Genomic DNA, 13,176 nt, shown 5'->3' with positions numbered 1-13,176 from the left:
GGACAGAAATTTTAGAAACACGTAAAAAAAAATTCTTATGATGACGAATAGAATATACATGATCAATGAATTGTTTTATCAAATACTGTACTTCAATGTGATGTGGATGAAAACATGTAAACATATTTTACACACATACGCCAAAATCACATACAGTACTGCACACTAAATTCAACGGGGAAAAAAATGACACAAAATGAAGGAAGTACATTTTATGAGACTCAAATCAATCAATGAATCAATGAATCAATCAATCTTTATTTATGTAGCGCTTATCGTACAAAAAATGCAACTCAAAGTCCTTTACATAGTTTAAAAACAAATCACCAGCCCCCCGCCCGCCACAATACAGGCCCACAAAACATAACAACACAAAACAAAACAAAAAAGAAAAAAAAAATCGGACCATGGAGCGGTATGTGTAATGTTGATTTGTATCCTATTACAAAGTATGTTACGTGACCTCGGGGGTATTCATGTAATGAGGGACTATGGCGGGGAAACAGATGTGTCTTCCCTGACAAGAGACAGGTGTGCAGCGAGGAACACGCTCGACGAGGAATACGGTACACAAAAAGCACGCCAAGTAGTTTCAGCAGAGGAAATAACAAGATTACCATCAGAATCCTTTTTTAGTGACTCCCTGAGTTCAGTGAGGTGATTGAACAAAGCACATTTTTCATTGGAAGATCTTTTTCATGAAACAACCCTGCAATTTTTTTTTGTTTTTTTCTTCAATCAAGCAAGCACATTTTTTGGAATGTGGTAGCCACAGTACCCTGAGAAAGCCCCCAAGTAAAGACCAGATTTGAACCTTGAACCTCAGAACTGTAAGGCAGATGTACTAATCACTAATGTGCAATCCTAACAAGAATCCCAAATTCAAATTCTGGCTTTACATGTGTCAGGATTGAGCATAAAATCTCCAGTTAGGCATAAAAAAATATATAAAACATATCAATTATGCATGATCATTAGATTGTGCAGGTGTACCTTTTTTTTTTTTTTTTTGTGCAAGTGTACCTAATGTTCGGATGTTGTGAGTGCATGTTTCATTTCCTGCCTTGCTCATAATGTGAAACGACAGCGGTTTGTCCAGCCCCTTACTCGCTATCTGATCTGCATTTCCTCTGAATGTCCCTGCATTTGACACCTGTGACATGACACGCCGCCAGTTCTCACTTCCCATGAGGCTTTTAGAAAATGGATTGAAGTCTTTCAAATAAAATACACTCTGTGTCAGTCCCCTGAGTGCAAATTCCTGCGGGGGAAAAAACAACACCTCTGGGATGTTATACTGTACTAACGAGTTTTGCAGTGTTCCATTATTTTCTCCCTTGTAATTTTTTTTTCTTTCTTTCTTTTGTAAATGTAACAATTCTCGCCTCAATTAAGCCTGCATAGCTATTGTTGTTGTTGTTGTTTTTTAAGACCACGGCACTCTCTCGCATGCTCTCCGTTGGACTGGCACCAAAAAATCAGCCCTGGCATTTTGACTTAGACTGGTTCAGTTTGCTGTTTATATTGTAAATTGATTAATGGTCTTCTCCCTCTCTTGGGGTCAAATAAAGGAAAATACTAATTAAATAGCACAGTATTAGCCCCAAAATATGTCTACCCACCGGGCATCTGCCCTCTATGCCAGATCGCCAGTCCAGCCCTGCTCTCCGCATGGTTCATGATGCTACTCAACCTTCTGGGATCAGGTATGTGACCTCAGATGTGCTGTCACACCAAGCCCATCACGACCTCCAAACGGAAACTAGAAAATAAAGAGGATGCAAGACATTTTTATGCCATTGATTTAGATGGGATGAAAAGAAGGCGGGGGACCAGGGTGACAAGAGATGGATGCGATGAAGGGGAAGGAGGTCACACTGAACTGGTAGGCGGCAAGGTAATTAGAAGCATTTGATCTCATACCTATCAAATGTGAATTAAACCGAGCCTGATTATTCTCTCTCACACACAAAATGACCACTATGAGACACTCATAACTGATTGAGCCATTTGACCTTTTTTGTACTCAACTTGCGTATCTGTATCATTTATATGCTTGTATCTCAACTCCTTTTAGAAGACGAGCACTATATCGCAATACTCTCTATGGTTATCATAACACCTTTCCTCCAAACCATCACTGACACTTTTTTGTGCACTGCCATCACACACTAACAAAAAAATATATATATTTCTATTATTTTGATCTGGTCATGTTGTTAAATAAGGTAGCAATATTTACAAGTAAGATTAGTATACAGTCGGATGAGGTGTGGCGGGATTATGATATTACTGTACAATGGTCCTCTGTGTGGTCTTGTGTAAACGTGTTTATTTCCCTGGATGACATTCCAAAGCTGTGAGGAAAACTCCAGAACATGTGTCATAATGAGCTGGATCAAGTAGTTATCTGTGTTTTTAAAGGTTTTGCAACATTCTTATGCGGTATTGTGTTAATCTCCGTTCAGATGCAGACAGATAATTCGAGGCATGTGTCATAATAGTTTAAAGATTATTTATAAACGCAAGATGGCTGAGTTTGGGGGCAAAGCACGGGCACGGGACTCTGAAAAACAGGGGGAAAACATTATTAAAAAAAAAAAAAATAGAAATTGTGACATGTTTCAGACCACTGAGCTGTATATATAACTGGGTAGCCGGTAGCCTATACACGCTGGTGCAAGCCGTTAAAGTCACAGGGCAGCCATCTTGTTAGTCCCACTTCGCAAGCAGACTACTGTATAATCTATATGGTTTACATACAGATGAGACATATGCAGCTCGTAGGCAGTTAGTATAAACGGCTTGCACTGGCGTGTATGAAAATCGGCCATCCAGTCATATATACAGGTTAGTGGTCTGTAACAAGTCATTTGGAGTTCAGAGGTCCAAAAAAAATTTACTCTGACAAACAGAAGTTGGTGCTCTGTTTTTTTGGAAACATTTTTGCTTACTGTTTTTTTGGAAAAAAAATTGTTTACTGTTTTTTGGAATAATTTTTTCCCCCTGTTTTTTGGAATAATATTTTTTATTTTTTTCCTGTTTTTCGGATTATTTATTTATTTTTTATGACAGAAAAAAAATATTCAGTAAAACAGAAAAAAAATATTCAGAAAAACAGGAAAAAAAAAAATACTAAAAAAACAAAAAACAAAATTGAGGACCCCCCCTTGAGCATTTACTAAGTTGCCCATCACTGAACTAGCCACTACTACTACTACTTTACTGTTATGTCAACCAGATACCGATAGACTTCCCGCATGTCACCTGAGCTTTACACCCAATGGCACACCTGTTCACGCTTGGCCACGCCTCTTTCTCACCCCCAATGACTTTTTGTCAAACCAGTTCCACCAGCTCCTTGAAAATAAGAACAAAACTGCACCTTGCACCTACTGGTAAATGTCATAGGAGCCATAACCGAAGTGTCTCCCATTGTTTGCCTTCACAGTGTATATCAAAGTGTACAGTGCAGGAGTCGTGATCACTCATGTTCTCTTCACAAAGGTGTTTGTTGCCATGGTGTGTTGTTAAGAATCCAGGCAGTGGACAAAGGCAGAGTTGGGTCCAGCCCCAGTCAGCACACAGGCCGAGCCAGAATAGTTAGGTGAAGGTTTAACCATTATTTGTGCTGGAATTATACACACATTTTCCTGTGAAAATCTACAAATACATTAGCTTGCCACAATTAAAAAAAGAAAGAAAGAACCTTTATGTATGCTAGATAGAGAGCATTTGATACGGCTAAACTGTGGAAAGAATGTTAGCTGTTAACACTGCACGCTCAGAGCTGCAAAGAAAACAAAAGGTGCTGAATTTGCAGGCTATGCCGATGCCATTTTACTGCAGCAGTGGTGGGGAGCGTGCCATGCCTTAAAAAAATAGATTCAGTTTGTTTTACAGAGCCATGTGAGGGACAGATGTGTGCATGTGGTGTTTGAATTCCTTTTCTCAACCCAATGGATTGTGTTGTTGTTAAGGTATGTCACAAAACGTACTGGTCACACAACATGTGATCATCTGAGACAACGTACATTAGCAAAACAAGCTCTTAATTACCAAGTTGTGCTAGACCGTCACAGAAAACTAAACAATGGTCCCTGTACCTCCAACTTTCTGCACAATGTGCTCAGTTTTCACGTGACCTCATTGGTGCGGCTGTACCAAAATGCTTCAAAATGGAAGAATAAAAAACCTGAAAGGGCGGTATTGTTCCTAATGCTGAGAATAGCGATTTTTTTTTTTTGCTGTTTTTTTTACAATGTAGGTTTCAAAACTCCATCCAAAGAAAAAGTGAGTTCTTGAACATAAATAATTAATTACATAAAACATAATTATATTACATAAAACATAATTATAATAATAACATAAACTAAATTCAATAATTTAACTCCCAATTGAGGCCTACATTTTTTTTTAAAGAAGCTTGCCATTTTCCTAGAGACTTTTAGCATTACTAGCTACATCCCTTCAGATTTAAAAGGAACCCCAGCTGTCAGGACAAGTTTGCTCTGTATTATTTGTTTGTTCCTAACATAACTACGAGATTCATTTTTCAAACATAATTTACATTTTAATACATTTTGTAGAAACATTATTTGCGCGTATTCCGCCATTGTTATTTACGTCGCAACGCATTCAGTGCGTAGTGACGTAGAATGGGGGCGGTTCTCTGCCGAGCAATGTGAAACGCTGAACAAGAAAGCAAGGTAAACCTCGTCACGTTCCAAAAGAAACCGTGCGATCCGGAGAGTCACGCTCCCCCACGCAGTGCTCTCGTCATTCAACAGACTCATTCAATAATTTTGATCGTCCCTTTAGGAACGTAACGGAGGCTTTCACCTTGCTTTCTTGACAGTTTCACATTGCTCGGCAGAGAAACAACGGCATTCTACGTCACTACGCACTGAATGCGTTGCGACATAAATAACAATGTATGTCTAAATAAAGTTTCTACAAAATGTATTGAACTGGAAATGATTTTTGAAAAATGAAGATCATAGTTATGTTAGTAACAACCAAATAAACAATATTCCTGACTCACCACATTTCTATCACTTTGATGGATTTATGAGATTACCAATCCTGCTGCCTCAGCAAAGAGTGACATAAATCAGATGTTTCCCTTATCTGCCATTAGTTAGATGTTAATGTTACGTACGATTCAGTGCTGCAGGACCTGATTTCCAGACGGATATTAAACGAAGTAGAGAGACAAGTTGGGTCCAAACATTTGTTGTGGGATGGTTTGCAGCTGCTGCACAGAGATAGCGAAAAGATGTTAGAAAAGTCTCATGTCTGTAAAAGTCTGCTTATAATGCATGTGGTCAGCCTTGGCCTCAAAGTGAATGAACAAAGAGAGAAAGAAAGTCCAAGGTGAGGTGTCCTTTCTCATTATGTATTTTCATGGACGAACTGGCGAAACATTGCATGCCATGATTCAAGAATATTTCCAGCGTGGCTCCCCTACAGGGAGGCCCCTTGTGTTGAATATTTATAGTTGTCCCAGGAATACCAACTTGTTCCTTTATGTCAGAGTCAGTAAGGAAAGAAAGCGCCAAGAAACATGGTCTGCTTAGGTAAGGGGTCATGATTGTGATCGTGGACACGTAATACCCAAAGAAGAAGCGTCACTTTTATTCTATTAATACACTGTCACATTAGCCTCTTCCAATGGGGTAGGGGGTCCGAGCAAAAGATGCAACAAGCTGATGACAAGTGCACCTTCACCTTTGAGCTCTCTTGGTGGTAAATAAGGTTTTTATGCATGGAGAGTATGTTTACATTGTGATACAGCTGCTCATCATGCATCAGTAAATGTCTTTTTATTTTGAAAGAGGGCAATCCATTGGACTGAAGTTTCTGTTGACTCACTAGAAACAAACATGACGCACTGCAACTTGACGCTCGGACTAAATAAAGACGTCAGTGGCGGCTGGTCAGTAGAGGGTGCAATAGGTCGCCACCACATTACGTTCTTTGAAGACAAAATAAATAAATAAAGTACAACTTCGCTGGCGTCGGGTCAAAACCTTCCATCCATCAATTTTCTTGACCGCTTATTCCTCACAAGGGTTGCAGGAGGTGCTGGAGCCTATCTCAGCTGGCTTTGGGCAGTAGGCGAGGGACACCCTGGACTGGTTGTCAGCCAATCGCAGGGATCAAAACCTCATAAATCAATATGATTAATTTCATCCATCGATCCATCCATTTTCTTAACGACTTTTTCCTCAGAAGGGTCGCGGGGGGTGCTGGAGCCTATCTCAGCTGGCTCTGGGTAGTAGGCGGGGTACACCCTGGACCGGTTGCCAGCCAATCGCAGGGCACACAGAGACGAACAACCATCTACACTCACAAGCACACCTAGGGACAATTCGGAGCGCCCAATTAACCTGCCATGCAGGTCGTTGGAATGTGGGAGGAGACCGGAGTACCCGGAGAAGACCCACGCAGGCACGGGGAGAACATGCAAACTCCACCCAGGAAGACCGGAGCCTGGACTCGAACCCGAGTCCTCAGAACTGAGAGGCGGACTTGCTAACTAATCAATTTCATATTTATACAAAAACATATCTATAAATATTAAATCTACATATTAAATACATGCACACACACAGAAATAAACTCATCCACTGAGCCACAATTAAAAGTCACTGGCGTATAAGTGTTGCAGCGAGAGACACCGTGCACGTGTGCTAGCCATTATTTACAGTATTTGCTTGCTCCGTTTTCCCACCAACTCGCTTATCTGCATTATTCCCTCCTCTCCCACATGCTTGAACATCCTCACTGGCTTGTTGGTATTCATGCAGTACATGTCATCTCAATGGCATCACTTTATCACTGGAATCAATCACAGGGCCCCCATGGGGGGGAGGGGGGCAAAAAACCGCACTACCCTCAGAACTCCCCCATCTGGGTGTGATTCTGGGCATTGGGATGCCTAGAAACTGGGCTTTGCGGTCATTGCCAGTTTCCATGGTATCCCCGGCAGAATCAAAGGGAGGTCCTCTCTGGGCCTGGCGTGTGTTTGTGAAGCTCGCGTGAAAAGATGGCTCTGTATCCTGGAGCTCCTGGGCCCACTGACAGCCGCTTTACACTGCTACCCTGCTCGAGTTGGTTCATTTCTAAGTCTTGGCTAGGTGCCATGCGTCAGTTAACTACTTGGGGGAGTGGGTCAGAGTAGGGGTTTACAGGAGGAAGTAAACAGACCAATGTGCACAAATTGTAACCACACATGATCAGGCATCATCAGGATGAGTTGGAAAACAATTGTATTTAAGCCACATTTCTACATGTCATTTTCTCTGCCACTTATCCTGTTCTCACTGACCGTGCAGGAGTGCGCCACATAGGAAGGCCTGATATGATATTAGGAGCTGTATTACTCACAAATAAATTCGAATTACATTTCTACTGCAAATATTTATACATGACTCAACTCTTTGCTATTGGCACTCCTTATGATGTCTTGATCCGCATCTGAACAATCTTTTACACACCTTCATTGGAAGCTTCTGTTCAACGCCCACGGTGACTCACCAGCTGGTGAGGGGGAGGTCACGCCGGCCGACATCCTGACAGGATTCCCCAAGAAACGGCAGAAGCTGACTAATAAAACTGTTTAATCTGTTCATTCATTTTCGTAATCACTTCATTAGGGTCACAGGTGAGCTGGAGCCTGATTTTGGACAAGAGGATGGGGTACACCCTGGACTGGTCGCCAGCCAATCACAGGGCACATAGCTATGCTTTGTAGACAAAGAACCATTCACATTCACATGTATATATACAATATTTATACAGTCACAACCAGTACTACTAGCATTTCTAGTTATGTCAAATTAAGTTCTTAGATTCCTTGAGAATGTCAATTTTAAGTGTAAGGAGGCCAAGATTTCCCGTCAGTGACTAATTTATGCCACCATCACCCCAATTATTATTATTCCTCACTTCAGTGAACTGTTATTTAATTGAGCCCATGTTTTCCACCATTACATGTTTCAAGGGCTCCCCGTGTACTGACACACAATGTAGGTTTGTTCACGGTTATTATCTTAGCACCACTGTGAATACAATAATTCCGCTAAGGATCATACCATTCCTAAACAAGCACGGGGCAACTGTTGTGAAATCTTACCGCTGAATTGAAAAGGGGCTGACTCGGCTTCTAGGCTGTCAGTCGAAAGCCTGACTTTGCACAATATGTATACATGGCGGCTTCATTTCTATTGTGGCATTTGAAAAAAAGCACCTGGGACTCCCCACATCGTGGCAGATGGAGGAGCAACCACACACCCACTCAGGTTTGGAGGCTTCGCTCCAAGGGGCCAAACATAATAACCTTTGTATTGGTACAGTGTTTTGTGAATTTGCACGGAGAGGTTCCATGTTACAAGGCCAATGAAAGCAGACCAGAAACACATTATGAATGCTGGAGTTATAGAGAGTAATTTGTTAATCTAATTTGAGGGGGTCAAAGAAATGTGACCCAGGTACATTGACTTTTGAATGACAACTTGCCAGCATGTTCTCAACACACATTAAACAAAGTGCGAACCCCATTCTGAAGTCAACATTCTTTATTTTCACACCTTGAACCCCTATTTATTTTCCTTTTGTTATGCCAAATGTACAGTGTTAGGGGAAGGCCATAACTTGCTAAATTATTGCGGGCCAGGTAAACTACCGTCTTCTCTCGCCCTCTGCTGGACAAAGTGCTCCCCTGCAGCCTTTTTTTGTTTTAAATTTATAACGACGTCAACAGTATTTTTATTTTATTTTATTTTATTTATTTTTTTGTGTCAATTGCCAGGAACCGCGTGTAATTTGACAGAAAACAAAACCGTAGCGTTTCAAATATGGCAAACGTAAGGCTACCTTATAGAAATGTCCGGAACTTCCGGGTTATTACCGAATCAAATACATTGGGAACAAGATAATAATCCCCTCACACTGAAACGAGAATAATGATTATTAATTTTCAATCACAAATATGAGTTCATTGGCTTTTAATAACTAAACGGTAATTAACAGATAGCTAAAACTACATGACACGAACGGTGCCGTCAGTTTTTAGAAATTCGGGATGGTATATTTATTGTTAAACCCGGAAGTGTTGTACTATCGTCGTGTAATATTATCTTTGTTTATGTCAGTGCCGTACAGTACCTGGATGTCCTTTGACCGACAAAGATAGCGATAATTATACAAAATCCGTCACTTTCACGTTCATTCAGAAGTCGACTGGGACTCCTCTTGTAACTATCAATGTACGTTGTCGTTTTGTTTTGTTTCACTGTACTTTTGACCATTTGCCGGTGATGTGAGAATAAGGGGAAATTCGCAACGTTACGCCTCGATACAGGATTGTTGACCTACTTTAGCATACACTTCCTCTTCTTAAAATAATGTGATACGACGCATTTAATTATAATATATTTATATCATGGGAAGCAGGGAAGTTGTGTTGCTACTTTAGCAAGTGGTTAAATGTAAGAATACCGAGACAAGCAGACTCGTACTGTTATTTGAATTTATATTATATTCCAGTCAGGTTGAACTTGATACCACTGGCCAGAAGAGACGAAAAAATTGCCAAAATTGGTTCGATTAGTGTGTGCCATGCTTCAGAGTCCAATCAAATATGATGCTGTACGTATGTGGAGATTGACAGTTAAAAAAAAAAAGAAAAAAGAAAAAAAAAAGTTTTGTTCTTGTTGTATCAGACATTATGATGACTTAAAATTACGTTTTCTTTTCAAGGTCAGGGTTCAATTACCACTTGTGGTTGCCAGTGGCTGTGGGCGCCATGTTCGTGGGTCTTCCGTATTCCATCTCTCTGGCCGTCCAGTTGATGTTTGGCTGGCCCACCACACCAGGCTATAAAAAATACCTAGAAGCTGTAAAACCGAGGTAACTTTAAAACGGGTATCTTTGCTCTGAAGAAACACAAAGTTTGATTACTTCTTACCTGACACTTTGTGTCTCCACCAGGCGAATTTACCGTATTGCAAGAGCTGTGTTGGAGTCACTAAAATGCTTGCAATATGGGAGACTTTACTTAGAGCTGAAGTCATGGTACGAGAATGACAAGAACAGAATGTATTATGAAAAGGTGTGTTTTCTATACTTTGTGTTGTTTTTGAAAACATTCTTTTAAAAAATTACTGTAATGCTAACGGTATGAGGCACACTTCCTCTGGGTGACGATGAAGGAAAAACATCCATCACAGCCTTTCTACAGAGGTTGCTGCCCTAATATCTACGGGTAGGGCTTTCCTGAATACTGGAGCCCAAATGGAGGATGCTCCAGAACCTGCTGACTTCTTTTTAGTCTGCAGAGTCACTAAAAGACCAACATATTGTGAGCATAGGTCTTGTGATGGAATATATTTTTGTAAAATATTTATAAATATTCTTCTTGACCTTTTTTGGTAACTAGGAAATGCTTCTTTATTAATCTTACTTTAAAGGGTATCACATTCGGTCGCCGTGGGAACAAGCTTGACCTGTACCACCCTCCCCGGTTGTCTGAAGATAAGGCAGCGCCACCGCCCCTGGTGGTATTTGTCTATGGCGGTGCTTGGTGCTCCGGAGAACGATACACTTATTGTCTGCTGGCCCGACAGCTGACCAAAAAACTCAATGCAACTGTCATCTGTCCTGATTACACTACTTATCCAAAGGTCAGGACCCTAAACCTTTCTCCACTCTCTAAGACTGAATCAATGTTACTGACCGCAGATTTCTTCTAATTGCCAGATGAATGTTTTAGGGATGGTACAGGATATTGCAGACTGCCTGATTTGGGCTCAGGAGAGTGGCTCACAGTTCAACTTTGACCAAGTAAGAAAATTGAGGTCAATGATTTTAATCTTCACGAAAAGCAGCTACAGTATTAGTACTTCCTTCTTCTATGGATATGAATAGTCAGACCGCCATAATGTATCTGTAGGAACGAATACTGGATTTTCTCATACATCATTGGATGAAAGCACAATAAGCACTTTTGCGCCACCCAGTGCTGAAGTTGGTAAATGACTGTTTCATCAATCTTTTACAAGCTTCCACAAAATGTTCCAAAGGAAATGGCATCATGTGCTCTGCAGACAAACTACAAGACGGACTACAATGCAGCAATACAAAATTTATTGCTTATTCGCATCAGCAGCCATCGTGGTTGTTTAATGATGTCTCAAGGGACTCCCCATTTGTGGTCTCATCAAACTCTATTAGTTATACAGTTGTGACTCACCCATCCACTGTCAAAGCAAATCAACTTGTGCCTGCAAATTGGAATGGTACTTTTCAGTGGCTTTTAGCATAATTAATGTCTCTAAACTTTGCTTTTAAAAGCAGGAGCCTTATTAATTCTGTTGGAAAAAAAAAGAAGCTTTTATCGTGTCTTGTATATAATCTACATTACATTCACGCAGTGGAGAAGTATAAGCCACTTTTAACTGTTTGTCTTTCGCAGGACAACATTGTTTTAATCGGCCATTCGGCGGGTGCACATCTTTGTGCACTGACCACGCTGTTTCTCATCGATGCAAAGGAAGAGCTTTTCATCGAAGCGAGCAAACAGCAGCATCTTGCATCGATGATTAAAGGAGTCATCGGTAAGTATATATTTCCTAACAGAATCGTGTTTCTGTTACAAACAAAATTTACTGAAAGAACCAATGTCAACATCCATTAGTTTTCCTTACCGCTTGAACTTTCAGTTCAACCCTAGTAAACAAGCCATTAAAAACTTATTTAATGATAAAATGTCCCTTGCAAGAATACATATTTGACCGTTAGGTAAGTTATTCATATAATATGTGTAATATCTCTTTTTACACTTGAAGTTAGGAAAGGTGAGATCGTCACTTAAGTATTTACCATTATTTCCAATGTAGAAAAATATGTCATTTATGCAAATTATGGCTGACATTTTTCAACAGGTCTTAGTGGCGTGTATGACATCATGGAACACTACGAGCACGAGCAGAAGCGAGGAGTGGAATATGTCTCATCCATGCATAAAGCCATGAATGGAGTGCAGAACTTCCCGTACTACTCACCCACGCACTTGTTGGGGACGTTCGACCAGGAAAAACTGAGCAGGTGATGCTGAGCAGCAGCTAATATGTCGTATCGCATTGTGGTGACAGCACTTTTTGTAAAGCTTCTTTCTCCCTTTTCCAGAGTGCCACCATTTACTTTGATCCACGGTATCAGGGACATCATGACTCCAGCGGAAGCTTCCGCCAAGTTCTCTGAGCTCCTCACCTCTCTATCCGTGAAGGCGTCGCTCTACTTGTTGCCCGCTATCGACCACATGGAGATGGTCACTGAACTCATGGAGGCCGAGCGACGCTTCTATCACACCATCTACAGTTGTATTAAACACGAGTACACGAAACTTATAGGAGTCAGATGACCTCTCCTTTAAAAAAATAATGATAATAATTTCCCTGGCTTTTCAAATATTTTTTAAAATATTTATATGACAGCTCAACATGTGTGGCTTCATATTTCACCAATCATGATTTCAATACATTTCAAATAATTTATTCGTGTTGAATTATGAGTTTGTTTTAATTAAAATACTGTCGATAAAAGTACATTATGGTCTAATTTTAAATGTAATTACGGTAAATATGCTTGTGTTACTCTTTTACTTATACATATCAGTAGTTTGTCTATCTGTGCCTTACTATTACAGGCTGGTTCAAATATTGTTCTATTATGACCCTTTTAAGGATAAGCGGTTCCGATGATGGATGGACGTACTTTATTTTCAATATTTATTGAGCCAGAAGTTGAAACATTGAATGAAAACCAAAAATCCTTCCACCTAGGCTTGTAAAGCTTTGAAACATTTTTATATGCTTCTAATTCGGGCGAGCTTGTGGAGTTTAATTTAGTCTGCAAAATACAATAATTATCATGTCTGGATATTACATCAAAGTTTGTGTAATGATGGAATAAAAATGATGTAATGGTTATTATTTTTGTATGAAGTAGGCTAATCATGACTATGTGGGCCGTAAAATTGATGGCTGGATGATCATTGACAAGTGCTGCAGTGTTTATTTTTCATATAAATTGTGAATTTTGCATATATAAATAAACAATACTAATATATAATGTAATAATGTATTAATTTTATTTTATATATATATATAT

The 13,176-nt window shown here is 40.1% G+C and overlaps 1 protein-coding gene across 2 annotated transcripts; it reads left to right on the top strand.

Annotated features, from left to right (window-relative positions):
• The first annotated feature begins 8,959 nt into the window (after nucleotides 1–8,959).
• Nucleotides 8,960–13,137, top strand: LOC144019727 (uncharacterized). 2 transcript variants are annotated; one of them, XM_077522974.1, is made up of 9 exons: nucleotides 8,960–9,272; nucleotides 9,553–9,654; nucleotides 9,766–9,915; nucleotides 9,997–10,117; nucleotides 10,476–10,688; nucleotides 10,765–10,848; nucleotides 11,480–11,621; nucleotides 11,949–12,111; nucleotides 12,193–13,137. In XM_077522974.1, the coding sequence occupies exons 2-9, from the start codon at nucleotides 9,647–9,649 to the stop codon at nucleotides 12,425–12,427; spliced, it is 1,116 nt and encodes a 371-aa protein (XP_077379100.1). In that variant the 5' UTR covers nucleotides 8,960–9,272; nucleotides 9,553–9,646; the 3' UTR covers nucleotides 12,428–13,137. The 2 variants fall into 2 exon arrangements, with proteins under 2 accessions (XP_077379100.1, XP_077379101.1); XM_077522975.1 differs by lacking the exon at nucleotides 9,553–9,654 and having other exon boundaries at nucleotides 8,965–9,272.
• Nucleotides 13,138–13,176: the final 39 nt, after the last annotated feature.

Source organism: Festucalex cinctus, chromosome 5 (assembly GCF_051991245.1).
Source record: "Festucalex cinctus isolate MCC-2025b chromosome 5, RoL_Fcin_1.0, whole genome shotgun sequence".
NCBI classification, from domain to species: domain Eukaryota; kingdom Metazoa; phylum Chordata; class Actinopteri; order Syngnathiformes; family Syngnathidae; genus Festucalex; species Festucalex cinctus.
This window is presented reverse-complemented; position numbering and strand designations above follow the sequence as displayed.